Source organism: Oryctolagus cuniculus, chromosome 4, assembly GCF_964237555.1.
Source record: "Oryctolagus cuniculus chromosome 4, mOryCun1.1, whole genome shotgun sequence".
Taxonomy (NCBI): Eukaryota; Metazoa; Chordata; class Mammalia; order Lagomorpha; family Leporidae; genus Oryctolagus; species Oryctolagus cuniculus.
This window is the reverse complement of record NC_091435.1, coordinates 93575873-93595211: the sequence shown is the minus strand read 5'-3', so window position 1 is coordinate 93595211 and position 19339 is coordinate 93575873. Positions and strand designations below refer to the sequence as shown.

Sequence of the window (19339 nt, the reverse complement as noted above, 5' to 3'; positions counted from 1 at the left end):
GAACCAGTAGAAAGATGATCTCCCTTTTTCTATCTCTCCCTCTCTGTTGCTCTGCCTTTCAAATATTTTTTTTTTTAAAGAGCAAGATTAGTCTTGAAACAATGCAGAAAAAGTCTGCTACAGGAGAGAGACTCAAAACACAGGAACAGTCAGGGGGCTGTTGCGACTACCCATTTGAAACGAGTCTGTTTGAAAGCATGGAAGTGAGGATGGAGGAGAAGGCAGACGGTGAGGGGCGTGTCTGGAATGGGAGGAAGGCACTGGGGTGTTGGAATTGGTGGTAAGGATTTACACATATGAGAAGACACAGGGGAGAAGGAGATTTGGGAGGTAAGAGTGAGTTTGATTCTAAACATGTTGTATTTGAAGTGCATCAGGTGAAATAATCAGTAGGTAGAAGAGAGACAAGGAGTAGGGGGAACATGTTGGAGCCAGAGGTGTGTCCATGTAGATGAAGCCCAAGGGTGGCTGGGGCCTGTGACATCGTCGGGGACAGGGTCCGGTCCAGTTTGTTAGGCCAGACTTGACATTAGCATGAGCACTGGCAGCAGCACGCCCTTTCTCTGTAGGTGAACTGCAGAGTCATTGCTGGGTCTTTCGTTGCCTAAATGATTGAGCCAGCAGCCGTGGCCGCCAATCCTCCCCACCCCACCCCCTACCCTCCACCCCCCATTCCCCATGTGACAGAGCCTTTTCTGGAAGAAACAGGACAGCTAGTTCAACCTCAGTAAATCTCAGGAGTCCACATGAGTGTTGTTCCCATTACTCTTTCATGTTTCCTAAACCTCTAAATTAGAATGCTGTTTCCCTGATTTTTGCTGTATCCTTGTACCCTCTGAAGTTTTTTTTTTTTTACTTAAAGTATTTATTGTAATTTATCCTTATTTTCCCTCTCTCTTTTTTTTTTCTTGCTTAGCCTTGACCTAATCTATAAAATCATAGGTTTATTCATCCTCTTTTTGGACACACATTAAAGTAAATGCATAGCTATTAAAAGTATTTTTAAAAGTCCACATACCATCTAGAATCTTCTTGAGTACTACCTGTCAAAAAAGAAAATATGTGTAAGATATATTTATCTTGAGCTTGCTCATATGTTGTAAGTTTGCAGACAGAGAGAACCAGCAAGATGAAAAAAAAATGCAGTTTGAGATGGTGTAAAAATGGATAATATGAGTAGTTGGGAAGTAGAAGGTAAGCAGCTCATTGGCTAGAGATTGCAGTTTCATGTCCCACCATCAAAACCAACAACCACATCATCAGTTGATAAAGAGGAAATTTGGGACAGGGACGCCCAATGTCAGGCACACCTGCCACCCATCAGAAATCACAGACGGCACCTCTGAGTAGCAAGAGAGGAGGCTGCCTCTGTGCCCCAAGTTGGAAGATGAGGTTTCACTCACCACCATTGGCCTTGGCTGGATCCAGTTAAGAAGGAGGCATGAAGCCTTATCAGAAGCAGAGGACTCAAGAGAAGTCCAGTGCCTCCCACCGCCACAAGCTTTAAGCCAAGATTCAGAACACACACTTTGCCCATTTCTTAATATTACGACCAAATCTTTCTTTTGGAATCTCTTTGGGAAGATTGCCCCAATCACTCTTATCTTCAAATATCTGAACTTCCCTACATATGCTTGGAGGGAATTACTGCAAAAATAATACATCTGCATAGGCCGGCGCTGCGGCTCACTAGGCTAATCCTCCGCCTTGCGGCGCCGACACCCCGGGTTCTAGTCCCGGTCGGGGTGCCGGATTCTGTCCCGGTTGCCCCTCTTCCAGGCCAGCTCTCTGCTGTGGCCAGGGAGTGCAGTGGAGGATGGCCCAAGTCCTTGGGCCCTGCACCCCGTGGGAGACCAGGATAAGTACCTGGCTCCTGCCATCGGATCAGTGCGGTGCGCCCAGCCGCGGTGGCCATTGGAGGGTGAACCAACGGCAAAGGAAGACCTTTCTCTCTGTCTCTCTCACTGTCCACTCTGCCTGTCAAAAAAAAAAAAAAAAAATCTGCACACCTACCCTTTCTTTAGGACTGTGATGTCGACGCCTATGGCCACACACACGGATGCCTCACAGGCGTCCTTCAGTCCTCAAGTGCTGCTTTCTACGACTGTTCGTTCTTGGAGCCTGAGTAGTAACTTCAGCTGGCGTTGGGCTGCCATCACTTCAGCCAGCATGGAGATTTATATCTAGGCCACTACTTGACACCATTACTGTGCCCAAGGCATGACTCTCCAGGCAGGGCTCCCTTTCTTAGAATTGTCTTCACACATGCACCTGTAGATCACCAGACTGCACACCCCCGATGTGTTTCTTTTCTTCAGAGATGATGGTTAAGCGTTTTCTTATTTGGCAAATGCTCAAGCACTCTCCAGTGGTCTGGTTGCAGATACAGTGGTACTGGGCCTGCCTGACCACCGAACAAGCCTCAACTCGCAGACGTGTGCTTAGATGCCTATAATTTGGCTGCCATGGAAATTAATAAGAAGGAAGAATTGCTTCTCTCTCAGGAAGACACCAAGAGGAGGTAGCCTTTGACTGGAGCCTTGAAGAATAGGTAGAATTTGGAGAAATGAGAACACACCAGGCTGAAGAGCAAGTTGGAAGTAAGGACAACCAGACCCTGTTGTCTTTAAGCATAATGTGTGTGATGTCATACATAAAGAGGACAAAGTTGGTGGGTTTCAGACTGTGTGTGTATTCCTGAATAATAAACCAAGGAATCTGGATTTTTATTGCTTTAAATTATAAGCAAAAGCAAGACACTATCTAATGCTGTTACAAACTTTAGTGCTGTCGGGTCAAAGGGAATGGTGACTTGTTTTTTACTGGCATGTCTAATCTGGGAAAGAGGAAGAGTGGAAAATAAGCAGAAGTCAACTAAAGATCAGGTGCCATTATTTCTGCACTATTTTTACCCTTCTCTCAAAAGTCTGCCACTAGTAGAATTTTTTTCCCACCAAATTACAATATTCTCATCTAAGAAAGGTAACAAAGCAAATATTCATAAAAGTCTAGGGATCTTCCCTTAGTGTTTCCTTAGTTCCATTCCAGGGGTGGGAACCTTTTGTCTGCCAAAGACCATGTGGGTATTGATAACATCATTCGCAGGCTATATCAAATTGTCAGCTTAAAGATTAACCTCTTGTAGATTTATTGAATCTCAAATTCCACCTGTGGTTGCCTTGGCAGAGGCAAAGCAAATGACTTCACAGGCCTTATATGTTCCCCACCCCTGTCAGTTAATTTGACCATTCAATCATGCTTGGAGTTTTCATAATTAGTGATTTGGAATATTTTGTTGAGCTGCAGTTACATTGTAGGAATCAGGAGGACGTGGATCTAATCAGAAATTATGCTAAGCATAGTGTTATGAAAGCAGTATGGGCTCATTGTAGAAGATGTGCCAAGTTTGTAAGATTATAGCTGGAAAAAATACACTTACCCTTGACCTCTATCCACAAACAACTGTTGTTTTCATAAAATGATCTTGTCTGGTACATTATACTTTTAGAGAATTTGACCCTGAGATTTTCTTTATAGACTAAGAGTCTATAAGAGTCTGTGAATTTGTGCCCTTGTGTTTTCAGGGTCAGGAATATCACCTGTGAGTTCTACTTTGTCTTAGGAAAGGAGAGAGGGATGAAGAAGATGAGTATTTGGAAGCTTTTCGTTTTTCTCTTGCTTGGTACTCAGTGACTCGGCAGATTTTCTGGACATTGTTAAGATGAGTAAGAACACCTGCCTGCCTTTTTTTAAAAATTTCCTTTTCCTCCCTGTAGGCATCCATAAAGCTTTACAAGACTCGATAGGTGTCTCAGGCACTGCTGGGTGATACGGTATCTGGCCTGGTGCCCGGTGTTGATCTCCAATAGCAGCTCAGAGTTTCCCAGTGAAGATGACAACAGTGCTGCTATTGGTGAGAGCCCAGGTGGCTCTCCTGCTTGGTGATAGCATCAGTGCTCATGGGACTCCTGAGGTTGGCCCGTGGCCTTGATCATGAGCTCTCTTACGCTGTCTGCAGCAAGACTGCTGTACTTTCCTAGGAAACGCTGCTTAAGGGAAATAAATATAGCCTGTTGGCATGAGTCAAAGGAGATCTCCATCAAAAAGGAAGCAACGTATTGGAACTTGCTTCCTGTTTGTAAGCAATTTTCAGTACGTAAGCATATTGTTAAGATAAACACAGTTACAAGTGATTAAGAAAAGCTTTTTCAATGAAATTTTGGTTCCACTTTTAGGTAGCCTTCTGCTAATGCCTTCTTTAATGTCCCATTATCCCATTATTTTTCCCCTATTCTTTTTTTTTTTTTTTTTTTTTTGGACAGGTTGAGTTATAGACAGTGAGAGAGACAGAGAGAAAGGTTTTCTTTCCGTTAGTTCACTCCCCAAATGGCTGCTATGGCCGGCGCTGTGCCGATCCGAAGCTAGGAGCCAGCTTCTTCTTCCTGGTCTCCCATGCGGGTGCAGGGGCCCAAGCACTTGGGCCATCCTCCACTGCACTCCTGGGCCACAGCAGAGAGCTGGACTGGAAGAGGAGCAACCGGGACTAGAACCGGCACCCATTTGGGATGCCGGTGCCGCGGGTGAAGGATTAGCCAAGTGAGCCACAGCGCTGTGCCCCCCCCCCCCCCAATTCTTAATAAAAAATAAAAAGGTCTTTGCCAGGGACAGGAGAGGAGGGTCTCTGGAAATCTTTGCAGTGGCTGAACCTGCCATTAGCAAACTTCCAGACTAATGTAAAATTAATTTGGTGCATTGAAGTCCACTAATTAGCAGAATTAAACTTGTCTGTTGCTTCCCTCCATTCCCTGCTTTTAAGGAGTTAGCCTATTTAAGTAATTAGATGTTAAATATATTGTAATTATTTAAGGTTCTTTTCTGTTAGGAAATGACAGATGGGAGCTTCTGTTTACCAAGGCCTGCCCATGGAGTCCAAAAACAAGACTAACTTTGAAATGTACGTGTGTTAAAAAAATGGGTAGGTCTTTCTCAAAGGCCATGGCTCCTAGTTCCTGTGTAGCCCCGTCTCCCCAGAGTCTGGTCCAAGAGAGAAGTTTACTCAGTGGGCTGCAGCTAGGGCTGGTCCTCCTTAGTGTTGTTATTTCTGGAGTTAACGGAGCTCCTGGCTTCCCTTAAAGCGTTATGTTCCCCTGCCCACAGAACAGCTGGCAGACGCCTGCAGTCCCGACAGCTGCTCCTAACCTTGGAGTACGATACGCTTGTTTTCAAAAGCAAAACCTTGCTAAAAGAGTCACATGTTGTTGTTAGGAAATCTGTTCTGTGTTGTTGAAATACAGACTTTAAGAAGCAAACTACCCAGAATGGGTTATATTAAGTGGTTATAGTTGACCGGCTTTGTAGGGATCTCATAATCTCTACACCACGTTTGCTTTCGTTTAGCGTTATCCACATCTAGGATTGGGCAGACTTAAATGTTGCCGCTCATGGCAGAGAAACAGCCCAACAGCCTGCCGCTCAGCTTGTGTGTGTGCCTCCTGCCATGGTGGCAGGGTCTTCAGCTCTCCCTCTTTGCCATCATTCGATCACCACACTAATTTTTCAAAAGACCACTGTACTAATCTTTGAGAGTGAAATTAACTCAACTGGACAAGAAAGAATAGTTGCCCCACAAAGGGGCAAGGTAGACGCTGCGATGACTGGCCCGGGTGTAGAGCGGCACGCTCAGCAGACCGGGCTCTTCCCGTGTGGCCAAGCAGCGTGTCCGCCCTGCGGTGCCTCTCTCCTTTCTGTGTGTTGACCCTCTTCACTCTGCTGGTAGCTACAGCAGTCATCTTTACATTAACCAGGCCAGTGCAGACGGAGCCCGAGACCTGCCGTGTGAAGCCTTTAACACATCGGGCCAGGTGCTGAAGGGTTTTCTTTGGAAAAATAATTTTTTTTTTTTTTAAAGCTAACTCCTAAAATTCTTGTTGAAGAGATTTTTGTCAAATGGAAAAAACCAGCATTGCCAAGTTCCGCTAAGTCAGCAGTGGTGTTCGGACCAGTCTGCGTGTTAAAACCACTTTGGGCCAGGCCGCTTTCCCACACCAAATAAATCAGTCTCTGGGGAGGAAACCCAGGCTTTGGTTCCATTACCAAGCTGCCTCCCGGGTTCCAGGGTGCAGCCAGCAGCCCCGGGAAGAAAGTCTCACCTAGTGGCCTCCAAGTGTTTCCCCTGTGTGCTCCCCGCCCTGTGATTTATTTCGGTTTAATCCTTATTATGATCTTAACAAGGTTAATCTCACACTCTCCGGTGTCATAGGAGCTTGGAATAAATTCCTTGGAGTTAAGTTTACGAAACAACTGAAAGTCCTCAGATTCCTGCTGATTGTGCGGTGATGCGAGACTATGACCCACAGGAAAACACCTGGCTTCCCACGGCGCTGCTCCTGAGTTCTGCTCATTGGCTGGATAGATTCCCCCGGGGAAGCCGCACTAGCTGACCATCAGCACGAGGAGCACGGCGCCCCTGGAGCCACGGGCCGCCACACAGCGCGTTGGCGCTGGCAGCCAAGGGCAGGGCTGCATGCGCAGCAGTAGGTTCTGTCGACCGCATCCTGCGTCTCCCCCATGAAGATACAGTTCTAGAGTGTGGCTGACCCTTTTGGCTGAAGGGGCTGCTCGTCACAGTTCTTCAGGGAAGAGCCTGAGGTGGTCAGGATCCCGTGAACAGCCGGCTGGGGAGTGAGGCTGTGGGGAGAACTGGGAGAGGAAAGGACTTGGGGGAGATTGTTTTGCTTTTGCAGGAGGTAGGACGGGCGGAAAAGCCTTTTAAATTTAAAGAGCAGTTTTAATTTCTTCTTTTCAATTTAATTTTGAGTATTTTTTTAAAGATTTATTTATTTGAAAAGCAGAGATACAGAGAAGAGAGGTCTTCCATCCACTGGTTCACTCCCCAGATGGCCACAACAGCCGGAACTGGGCCAGGCCAAAGCCAGGAGCCCAGAGCTGCTTCTGGGTCTCCCACACGGATGCAGGGGCCCCAGGACTTGGGCTATCTGCCACTGGTGTCCAAGATGCACTAACAGGGAGCTGGATCGGAAGTGGAGCAGCTGGGACACGAACCCGTGTCCGTATGGGATCCCGGCACTGCAGGTGGAGGCTTAACCTTTTATACCACAGTGCCGGCCCCTAGTTTGTAATGTTCTGAGTCTCTCGGGAACTCTAAGGGCACAACCGTTCCCCTTCAAAGTTTGGCCTTTAGATGTTTGCCGTAAAGGCGCCTGTGGGACCCAACTTCCGCCAAAAGCTGTTCTCCGAGGAAGGAATCAGGATTCCCGAGTACAGCCTGTGTGCTCTGTGTTTGTGTTAGGGGAGGAAGACTTGTGGGATCCCAGGATTGTGCCCTTTTACTGCTGTCCTGCAGGGCGGCGCCAGCCGTGAGTTCTGCAGCCTCTCCTGGCCTGGGAAGCTGTGCGGCCCACTGCCTTGGCGCTGGATGCCTGCCGTTGCTAACTGGGGAACAGCTTGATAACCCCCAGCGCTTAGGCTGCCGGGGAGTAAGGTTACCCTGCTGTTGTCCGCCATCACAGAGAGGGTGGCTTGTTCAGCCTGGGGAATGAATTCTGGCCCCTCTCTCTCGTCCCAGAGGCCTCAGTGCAGGGGAAAACACACGGTTGCCCTGTCTGGCAAACGTTCCTCCCTTGCAGCCGGGATAAGGCCGGCCCGGCAGTGGTTTGGGTACATGCGTTAATTACGACTGTGATGAGAGATGGCATTAGGGCCACGGAGGGAGACTTGTGCAGGCCGCTCTGTTGCTTCTGAATTGCTTGTTCCTGTTTCCCTCTCCAAATGGGCATGCGTGTTGTGGTTGTGTGTTTCCCTGGCCTTCGTCTGAACGTTGGCAGAATCCGAACTTTCATTGTACCTTTCTGGTTCCCCAATGTCCCTACTCCTGGCCCATTGCCATCACCTTGGCAGAAAAAAAAAAGTGCTCTTAGCCACATTGTCATAAAGAGAATAAAAATGGCAGCAGTATTTTCTCATCTAATGTTTTTTTTCAACTCCTGGATCAAGCAGTATTTTTCCCTTTGGAACAAATCGCCTGCTGCAGATGTCCCTGTCTGTAGCTGGGCTGTCTGGCCACCGTGAGCCTCTCACCCTGTCACACTCCTTAGGAGGGAGGAAGAGGGAGTGGGTGCTCGAAGGAGAAGCTTTGAAAGGTTTACCTCTAGGAAGGATTTGTAGCAGCATAACCTGAAAACCAAATGGCCTCCTAGAATACATTCCCCTCGCTCTGCATTTATCAAGAACTGACTCTGTTAGCTGTATGGCTGTCTAGGCGCTCCCTGATACTATTGACATTTTGGGCCAGATCAGCTGGGAGACTGTCCTGTTCGCTGTGGGGTGGACAGCTCCTTCCTGTGGTGACAACCAAGCGTGTCTCCCAACATTGCCAAGCAGCCCTGAGCAAGCAAAAGTACCCTCACTTGAGCACTGCTGGGCTGTGTTGTCCATTCTGGGAGTCGCTAGCCATGGACGTGGTTACTGAGCACTGGAAACATGGCCAGTCTGAATTGAGATGTGTTGTAAGTATAAAATGCACACTTGGGGGTCTGGTGCTGTGGCCACCAACTACAGCACTAGCATCCTATATGGGCATCAGTTCGTGTGCCTGCTGCTCCTCTTCCAATTCAGCTCCCTGCTAGTGGCCTGGGACTGCAGCAGAAGATGGTCTGCAAAAAACTTCTCCTCCCTATATGTTACTGTCCATACTTAACATTGATTTCCCATTTAAAAAACAAAAACAAAAACTTGCTTTTAAAGCTTGAGTACTAAAAAGAAACACTTCATTTGCAAACTATTAATAATTTTATATTGATGTTAAATGAATAATCATTTTTTTGTGTTGAGTAAAACAATTAATTCCACCTTTTACTTTTTAAATGTGGCCACTAGAAAAATCTAACTTATATCATATGCTATACATGTGTGGCTCATATTACTTTTTTTTAAAATTTATTTATTTGAGAGACAGAGATCCACTACCCATTGATTTTACTCCTCAAATGCTCACAACAGCTGGGGCTGGGCCATGCCAAAGCTGGAAACTGGGAATTCAAGTCAGGTCTCCCATGTGGTGGTGAGGACCCAACTACTAGAGCCTTCGCCTGCTGCTTCATAGGATGTGCATTAGCAGGAAGCTGGAATCAAGAGTGGAGCTGGTGGGCCTGGTGCTGTGGTGCAGCGTATTAAAGCCCCAGACTGCAGTGCCCGCATCCCATATGGGTGCCGGTTCAAATCCCAGCTGCTCCACTTCTGATCCAGCTCTCTGTTGTGGCCTGGGAAAGCAGTAGAAGATGGCCCAAGTCCTTGGGCCCCTGCACCCACGTGGGAGACCTGGAAGAAGCTCCTGGCTCCTGGCTTCAGGTAGGCCCAGCTTTGGCTGTTGTGGTCATTTGGAGAGTGAACCAGCAGATGGAAGACTTTCTCTCTCTCTCTCTCTGTAACTCTCTTTCAAAATAAAATAAATCTTTTTTAAAAACAGGAGTGGAGCTGGGACTCAAATCCAAGCATTCCAGTTTGCAATGCTGGCGTCCCAAGCATTATCTTAACTTAGACCAGTGCCCGATGCTGCGTTCTATTTCTGTTGGACAGCACTGAGCGAGGTGTTGATCTACTGTAGTTTAGCCATTAGTCTTGTAGTAGGCATTTCAATCTTTGTACCACTGGGTTTAAATAATTTCTGTTCTTTGGAAAATCTTCCTTCCTACAGTAAAATTACGGAGACACGTGCAGCATACATAGTGTTTTGCGCGCCCAGTCTGTTCTCTGGGGTACTTACTGGGAGTGTGTTACAGATTGGCTCAGTGTTCAGGTAGTATATATTTGTCTGCATTTCCCTCCTTTCCATGTTGGATTTTATCTATTTCTATTAAGGTCTTTATATAATTGTATCTTAAAATTCAGTTTTTATTTTTCGATTGGTAACTCTTGGATCTGTCCTTACTTGTATCTTTGGCACCTGGAATACTGCCTAGCACTACATAATGAGTCCTTGCTGAATGAGTGGATTTTTAAAAAAATCATATGTTTTCCAGTAAAAGGCTACTATTATAAATGTATTATTTCATCAGTTAGCTGGTCATTTTTTTAAAGCTCTATCTCTTTCCTTTAAGGCTAATTTTTTATGTAAAATGTTTTCCCTTTGATAGTTGAACTCATCTATCTTACCTTCAACAAGTTTCTGATTTTCAAGGAGAAATTGAGTCTGCTTTTCACAGCTGGTCTAAATACGCTACTTAATTTTCTGCTATTTATTTCATCTAGTTTATGTAACTTGTTAGGGTTAAGTCCACATGCATTAATGTGTGGTGTGAAACTGGAATCTCAGTTCCTCTCCAACCTGGTATATATCTGTCCCTAAATAGTCACTGACTAGTGATTGCCCAGTCGGTTGTATTATTTATGCTGTCATGTAGTAAGCTATTATAATTTTAATATGTTAAGTTTTTTTTTTCTCTTGGTTCATTTCCATTTGCAATCCTTTCAGCCTTAGAATGTTGATAGCACACTTTTATAGAATGTTAAGTGTGGCAAGATATATTTATTTTTACCTGTAAAAGACACGTATTTATCTGCTAGAATGCTTGGCCACATAAGCTTTTTTAGGAAGCATAGAGAGGAAGAGAAGTTAGATATCCCAGTGGGTACACATCTGTGTACTCACTGGCAGGTTAGTGTAAAGATGCTTGTATTTTGTGTTGAACTCTACGTCTATAATGTTCCTGTCCTCTAGCATCTGTTCATCTTTGATTTAAGAATAATTAGAGATGTGCATTTTTGCAGTTAAGTGAAGCCATTTATTTACAATCTAGTGTTCTAATTACATGGTTGTGACTGGCTTTGGAAACTACTATTTGCTTAAAATGAGCTTAGTTAGGAAAGTCAGAGTTACTGAGTTATAGTAACAGAGTTACTAAGTTATAGTTGATTTTAATCTGGCCCTCAGCTGGGGGAAGGAGGAGAAGAGACTGCCGAGGTCACCTTGTACAGCTGTGGGTTATTTGCTTTTCAAAATGTTTTCATTTATTTGAGAGGCAGAGAGAGAGAGAGAGAGCTCCCGTCCGCTGGTTTGCTCATCAGATGCTTGCAACAGCCAAGGCTTGGCTAGGCCAGGTTGAAGCCAGAAGTGGGGAACTCAGTCTGGGTTCCTCATGTGGGTGGCAGGGACCTAATTACTTGAATCACCTTCTGGTGCAGTTTAACAGGAAGCTGGGAGTGGGGACTCGAACCCAGGCTCTCCACTATGAGATGTGGGTGTCCTGAGATGCACCTTAACAGCTATGCCAAATGCTTGCCCCCTACCTTTTCTGTGGGAATTCCCACATTATGTTTTTTCATTACATAAAGTTTTGAGGATTACTGCCATTTTGGCCATTTCGGGTTGAGGAGGTAGTCTTTGTGAAGATAAAATTAAAATTGCACTGAGAGCCTTGTTCTAAAATGGGAGTCAGGACAGGAACCTCCAATCTCAGTTATTGCAGGCATTTGATAATGCCACTGCAGTACTTAATGATAAACCTGGGGGCATTTGAGTTTTTTTTTTTTTTTGTTTTGTTTTTAAGAGCCTTTGAATTTGGCATTCTGTGGTAGAGGCACTAACTTACTCATTACCCGGGAGGTGGTGGAAAGTGGCATTGTTATGTATCATCAAAGGAACAAAACCAATGCAAGTTAGAGGGTTAGTAATTATTATTAAGTCCATTCATTTTTCTGTTAATAGTTTTTGGTGAAAACTGTCACTGGGCATTTTAGAGATGAAGAAATTGAAATTAGTGTGCTGTACATTTAGAAACTGGCAAATTCTTGTTCCTACTATCTGGAAGGCTTACACATAGGAGGTGATGATGGGTAACTTACTTGTTGGAAGAACAAATCAAAGACATGAAGATTCTAGTTTCTTCTGAATGATAGCATGGTATTCTCATGTCAGCACAAAACTTGGCATACCAAGTTTTCCTTTTCTGATGTTTTAGAGTCAAAACATTTCCCCAAAAATCTCTGACCTCTTGAGCTTGATTCACCTGGAAAGACAAAGGAACTAGAATAGCCTAAACAACTTTGAAAAGGAAAATAAAGTAGGAGGTATCATAATACCATATTGTAAGTTACCCTGGGGGCCGACGCTGTGGTGTAGCAGGTAAACTGCTGCCTGCAGTGCCAGCATCCCACGTGGGCACCAGTTCAAGTCCCAGCTGCTCCACTTCTGATCCAGCTCTCTACTGTGGCCTGGGAAAGCAGTAGAGGATGGCCCAAGTCTTTGGGCCCCTGTACCTGCATGGGAAACTCAGAAGAAGCTCTGGCTTCTGGCTTTGGATCTGCCTAGCTGCAGCCATTGTGGCCATCTGGGGAGTGAACCAGTGGATGGAAGACATCTCTCTCTCTCTCTCTCTCTCTTTCTCTCTCTCTCTGTAACTCTGTAACTCTCTCTCTGTAACTTTCAAATAGAATAAATAAATCTTTTTTTTTAAAGAGTTTCTCTGTAGCTACAATACTCAAGCCACTGGTATCAGTGGAGACAGACAAATATATCAATAGAATAGAATCCAGGACTAGACCTCTATCAGTATGGCTGACTTTGGAAACAGGTACAAAAGCAATTTAATGGAAAAGAGACAGTATTTTTAAAAAATGTTTATTTTCATCTACTTGAAAGGCAAAATAACAGAGAGACAGACATACAGACATATTGAGATCTTCCATCTGCTGGTTCACTCCCCAAATGCCCACAACAGCTAGGGCTGGGCCAGGCCAAAAACAGGAACCCTGAACTTCATGTGGGTCTCCCACATAGGCCGAAGGGGCCAAATCACTCCAGCCATCATATGTTGCCTCCCAGGATGCCTTAGCAGGGAGCTGGATCAGAAACAGAGTAGCTGGGACTCAAACCAGCCCTCCAATAAGGGATGTAGGAGTCCCAAGTGGCTGTACAACTCACTGTGCCATAACACCTGCCACCAATAGTCTTTTTAATAAATTGTATTGAAACAGTTGGATATCTATAGGCAAAAGGAAAAAAAAAAACCCAACTTTACCTAAACCTTATACAAATTAACTTAAATGAATCATAGATCTAAATGTAAAACTGTAAAATTTTTATAAAAAATTATAGAAAAGTCTTCATACCTTAGGATTAGACAAAGAGTTCATAGAACAGTAAAAGCACACTACAAAAGAAAAATCTAGAAATTAGACTTCACTAAAACCACAAACTTTGGTTCTGTAAGTGGCCCTATTGAGAAGATAAAAACACACTGAAAAATGGAAGAAATGCTTGCAAATCTTTTATCTGACAAAGGACTTGAATTGAATCCAGAATATATAAAGCACTTTTTTTTTTTTTGACAGGCAGAGTGGACAGTGAGAGAGAGAGACAGAGAGAAAGGTCTTCCTTTGCCGTTGGTTCACCCTCCAATGGCTGCCGCAGCCAGCGCACTGCAGCGGGCGCACCGCGCTGATCCGATGGCAGGAGCCAGGTACTTATCCTGGTCTCCCATGGGGTGCAAGGCCCAAGGACTTGAGCCATCCTCCACTGCACTTCCGGGCCATAGCAGAGAGCTGGCCTGGAAGAGGGGCAACCAGGACAGAATCTGGCGACCCGACCGGGACTAGAACCCGGTGTGCCGGCGCCGCAAGGCGGAGGATTAGCCTAGTGAGCTGCGGCGCTTGCCTATAAAGCACTTTCTAAACTCAACACTGGGGGGACATTTGGCCTGGTGGTTAAGATGCCCATGTCCCATATTGGAGTTCATAGGTTCAATACCTGCCTCTGCTCCTGACTCCTGCTTCCTACTTCCTGTTAATGCAGACCTGGGAGACAGCAGTGATGGCCCAAGTGGTTGAGTCCCCACCATCCACATGGGAGCTCAGGATTGAGTTCTGGTTTTGTCTTTGATTCCAGCGTGATGCTCTTGCCAGCGTCGGGGGAGTAACCCAGCAGATGGGGAGCATATGCACTGTTTCTTTCCCTGCTCTCAAATAAGTAAATAAATAAAACAAAATAAATTCAGGGTCTGGCACTGTGGTGTAGAAGGTAGATGCCTGTAGCACAGGCATCCCACATGAGCACCAGTTCAAGTCCCTGCCGCTCCACTTCCAATCCAGCTCCCTGCTAATGTGCCTGGGAAAGCAGTGGAAGATGGCCCAAGTGCTTGGGTCCCTGCACCCACGTAGGAGACCTGGATGAAGCTCCTGGCTTCAGCATGGCCCTGTCCTGGCCATTGTGGCCATTTGAGGAGTGAACCAGTGGATGGAAGACCTTTATCTCTGTCTCTGTCTCTCTCTCTCTCTGTAACTCTGCCTTTCAGATAAGTACATCTTTAAACAAATAAAAATAAATTCAGCACTAAAAGAATAATCCACTTAGGAAGTAAATAAAAAAATCTTTTATAGTTACCTTACCAGAAAGCTTGTGGGTAGCAAATAAGTACAGATGCAGTGCATCCTTCATCCTGGGAGGTAGTGTAGGTATAATCCACAGGGCACAGCATGTCACACTTATTAGAATGGCTGAACTAAAGAATGGTGCCAACATCCATTGCTAATGAGGATGTGGAGAAATTGGATCGCGTACATTGTTTGTGGGAACGTAAAAAGTTGCCATAGTGATTTTGGTGGTAACTAATGTTTTAATCAATAATAATGTCAAACTGTTCTGTATACTTCTCATGTTGTCCAAAGTTAAAACAAAATGTCAGATCTCCATCCCAAAACAAATCCAAAGTGGGTATGTTTTCCAAGCCCCAAGTGTGGTTCCAGCAGTGATTTTTGGATTTCATTGAAGTCCAAAGGAAATTTCTGGATTTTAAAATCCATTTGTTCTGGAAATAGTAGCAATGGTTGTACAACATTATGAATGTAATTAATGCCCCCTGAATGTATGCTTAACATTGGTTAATATAAAATATCCATTTAACCGTGTCATTTAATAGCTTCCACCCAACTTACAACTGCAAGTCATTAATCTGCAATGCAGTGACATGGCAAAGGCTGATATCAGGAGAAAATCGAATCGGATTTTGTAATGCCTTCCAAGACGTGAATGTTCTTTAGTCTTTTGTCTTCTAAAGCTTTGGCTGTCAAAACAAGGCTGATCCCTCTAACTTTCTGTACCTGCTCTGTATACAGTCCCAGTATCCACTCACGCTAGATGGGTTTGCATTTTTAGTGTTTGTTTCTCCTTTCTCAACTCAATAGGGTTTTTTTTTTTTTTTAAATTATATGCAGCATAAAAGTAAGACAAAGCTTTATTGTGTGCTTGAATCTCGGCAATCTTTAGTTCATTATAAAATATCATAGTTCCTAACCACTAAATTAAGTGTTCGCCTTACACATAGAGGCCTGTGTAAGAATGGATTCTTTTCTTGATGTTGACTGATTTTTCGTGTTGTGCTGTTAATCACTTCCTTTGTCAGAATGAAGTAATTGTGCTTCCCAAGGCTGGGCACTTCCCCGATACCAAGCAGTTGTCTAAAGGTACACGACTAAGCCGTGAACCTTGATGTCAGGCATCTAGGTGGCCCCTGTGCACCAACTCGACCCTTTCATCTACCCTACTAAGATATGGGTTGCCTCTGTTTGTGGCAAAGAGGTGGCTTTGTGCAAGGCTCCCTGTGTCTGCTGCACTGCTGAGCTCTCTCTTGGCTTGCAGGGCCTGTTCTTCATTACTGTTTCTCAGTAATTGCTGGAAATATCTGTGATGATGTGAGTTACACTGTCCAGAGAGAAAGGAAAATGGGGAGATTGTGGAACATAAAGACTCTGCCACAGAAAAGCACAAACTTTGAGTTGATTTTAGGGTAAATGAGGATAGGTGTGTCCAGATTCGTGGTCTACCTTCTTCTGCCAGTCAGATCTTGAATTCCATGTAGTTTTGTTTATCTAATTAATTCACGTTATGAGCTTTATATGTGACTTTGTATTTCAGTTTATGAGATCCTCGCTGAAAGTCACGGTGAGGGAGTGGAGCTCTCTAGCTCTGTAGCTGGGAGAAAGCCCTTGTTCTGCTCTTCCTGTTGCTGATGAGAGAGAGACCAGTGTGTATCCTGGCTCTTTCCCTATGGCAGGGCTGCTTGTGAAATTTTTGTCATAGAAAATTGGCCATAGAATTTGCAGGTAGTAGTGAAATAATTGATTCTCAACCCACACTGGCAAACAGAAGATAAAACACTTTGATGATTAAAAACAAATTTTAGGGGTCAGTGTTGTGGCACAGTGGGTTAAGCTGCTGCCTGTGACACCAGCACCCCATATGGGTTCATATTTGAGTCCTGGCTGCTCTACTTCCAATCCAGGTCCCTGCTAATGCAGCTGGGAAAGCAGCAGAAGATGGCCCAGGTGCTTGAGTGCCTGCCACCCATATGGAAGACTGGGGTGAAGCCCTGGCTGTTGCAGCCATCTGGGGAGTGAACCAACAGATGGAAGATCAATCAATCTTTCTCTGTCTCTGTCTCCCCCCAGCCTGTATAATTCTGCCTTTCAAATAAATAAAATCTTTTTAAAAAATTTGAGAGGCTGCCATTTTGGTGCAGTGGGTTTAGCCACCACTTGTGATGTCGTCTTCCTATATCAGAGCACTTGATGCTCTGCTTCCAGTTTAGCTTCCTGCTAATGTACCGGGGAAGGCGATGGAAGATGGCCCAAGTGCTTGGGCCCCTCCCACCAACATGGGAGGCCAGGATGGTATTTCTGGCTCCTGCTTTCAGGCCAGGCCCAGCCCCAGCCATTGGCAGCCCTCTGAGGAGTGAACCAGTAGATGGAAGATCTTTCTGTCTCTCCCTCTCTATTACTGTGTTTTCCAAATAAATAGTAAGTCTTTTTAAGAAAATATCCGTGTATATATTGTAAATTTTAGAATGTACAACACAAGTATCCCTTGGAATTTCTTAGTTAAGATGGAGCAGTTTGAGGTTTGCGCTCTTCAGTCAGTTAGCTGGGCCTCTCTCCTGCCCGTCCAATGTCCTTTAACTGCTCTCGCCTCACTCCCTGTCTGCTGGCACAGCTGGAATGCCAGGATGCCTTGGAAACGGCAGCCCGAGCAGAGGGCCTGTCCCTGGACGCCTCCATGCACTCTCAGCTCAGAATCCTGGATGAGGAGCACCCCAAGGGAAAGTACCACCATGGCCTGAGTACCCTGAAGCCCATCCGGACCACTTCCAAGTAAGTGGCCCTTCCTGTCGGCCGTTCACAGCTGAAGTAGCCAAAGCCGTTTAGAGCATTCGGGTGAAGATTGGAAGAGATTGGGATGGCCTGTCTTTGGTCAGGGGATTCGTGGACCAGAGAGCATGTTTGAAATGCCGCTGGCCTGCCCACATGTGCTAATAGCCTTGTGACTTGGGCTTTCTCTCCCTAGACACCAGCACCCCGTGGACAATGCTGGGCTGTTCTCCTGTATGACTTTCTCCTGGCTTTCTCCCCTGGCCCGTGTGGCCCATAAGAAGGGGGAGCTCTTAATGGAGGACGTGTGGTCTTTGTCCAAGTTCGAGTCCTCGGACGTGAACTGTCGAAGGTAGGTGTCGCTGGTCTACCCACCGGGCCCACAGGGTCTGAGCTAGGAGTGTGGGGCCAGCAGTGGCCTTTAAAGAGCTGAGCAGTCCAGGGGCGGGAGGGTCCCTTGGGGATGGCTTCCTCTTTGCTCTTCTGTATCTCCTATTTCACTTTAATCCTGTTTTAACCACGGGCTTTCTCTCTCTCTCTCAGCCCCGCTTCTCTTCCTGAGTCTGCGGGAGATTATGTCGCTGCCTTGTGACAGAATACATTTTTGTGGTAGCCGATTGTCATGATTAAAATCTAGTTTACAACTGTGCATTGCATCCCAGGAGCCTTCAGAAAGGGCTGGGGGTCCCTTGAGAAAGGACATTTGGACCCACAGACCAGCTTCATATATTCTGGGCTAGATCCCTTTGTGGGGTGGGAGGTAGGCTTGTGTGTGCCTCAGTTTCCGTGTGCTGAGCAGGGTACAGAAAGGGTTCCCCGAGCAGGACAGATGCATAGTTACCCGCAGAGGGCAGTCGGTCCTCAGAAGGTGAGCGAGCACGCACAGAACCTTATTAAGAGGAGGCTTGTGTGAGTGGTGACAGCAACTGGAGACAAAAAGGGGTGTCAGGAGGGAGGCGAGGGGGTGTGGCTTCCCACTGGGGAGATGGGTAACGGAGGACTGTGCCCTTGTTAAGATTAGAGAGACTGTGGCAAGAAGAGCTGAAAGAAGCCGGGCCAGACGCTGCGTCCCTGCGAAGGGTCGTGTGGATCTTCTGCCGCACCAGGCTCATCCTGTCCATCGTGTGCCTGATGATCACGCAGCTGGCTGGCTTCAGTGGACCAGTAAGTTCTAACCATCCTTTCTGGCAGTCTCCAGGGGCCCGGCCCCGGCCAGCTCTAACCCTCTCGTTCCGTTGCAGGGGTTGTACTCACCTCTGGCTTAGCTGGCAACCTTGGAGAGAGCTCCAGGTCCATCAAAAGGGGTCAGAGACTTTTGGAGAGAATGGTTGGCTTGTCAGCAGCCAGAGGGATGAGGGTGCACTGTTGCCAGAGAAAGAAATGGACTTGATTTGCTTTCCCAGGGCGGGGATGCAACTGAACTGATTTTGGCCCTGCGCAGACAGGACCGTACTGTGTGGTCGTGTGTTGATGTGAAATGACCGTCTCAGGCCGGGTCCGGGCAAGTGTTTCTTGGCAGTGCTGTGAGTGGGCAAGAGTGGTGCTGTGTGGCACAGGCCGGCGAGCTGGCCCGCGATCGGAGACATGATATCACATGTTGGATGGTTCTGTGGCCCATGAGTCCTCAAGAAACTGGAATATGGTCGAGGTGTTTAAGAGTCTGACGTGGAGTTCCTTTCGGGTTTTGGTCTATGGTTTCAAGTGTGTGGTGAATGCTGGGGTGGCAGCTATGGTGTTTTTCCTAGTCTGTGCTAAAGCAGCACGGGTATGAGAGCCTTTGACAGCCCCACGGTTTTCCGGGCACCTGTTTCTCACACCTGCTATGCTGCCTTACACTTGAGACTTTGATTGAATCTGTTCTCTACACATCTGCCTCGAGGCATCGGAGCGGTAGTGCTGCTTGCACTGTGTGTTTGCAGTGTGTATGAGTGAGCTGGAGCTCAGGGTTCGGGTAAGTATGTGCATAAGGTGCGTGGTGATTAGGTAAAACTAATTCACAGTTGTTACTTTCATGTTTTTTAAATGTTTGTTGCCTTTTTATAAAGTTTTGATCTCTTTTCTGAAGCAGAGAACACTTCTGGTATTGGGTTTCTATATCTCTTGACAACTAACATACTTTTATGTAAGTTTTAAATAAGTGAGACCATGGCACTGAAATGATGTGTTGAGTTACTGACCAAAATGG

The 19339-nt window shown here is 45.9% G+C and overlaps 1 protein-coding gene across 11 annotated transcripts in view; it reads left to right on the top strand.

Moving 5' to 3' along the window:
* Positions 1-19339, top strand: part of ABCC5 (ATP binding cassette subfamily C member 5) — an 88227-nt gene that overhangs the window by 6720 nt on the left and 62168 nt on the right. For 10 of the 11 annotated variants that reach the window (XR_011388011.1, XM_017346972.3, XM_002716488.5 and 7 more), the window contains exons 3-5: positions 17000-17157; positions 17351-17506; positions 18171-18318. Coding sequence is in view for 10 of the 11 variants with exons in the window: in XM_017346972.3 (XP_017202461.1) it covers positions 17000-17157; positions 17351-17506; positions 18171-18318 (462 nt within the window). In the remaining variant the exon portion in view is untranslated. Of the gene's footprint in view, positions 1-16999; positions 17158-17350; positions 17511-18170; positions 18319-19339 lie in introns of all 11 variants that reach the window. The other variant, XM_070072397.1, reaches the window with a different exon arrangement.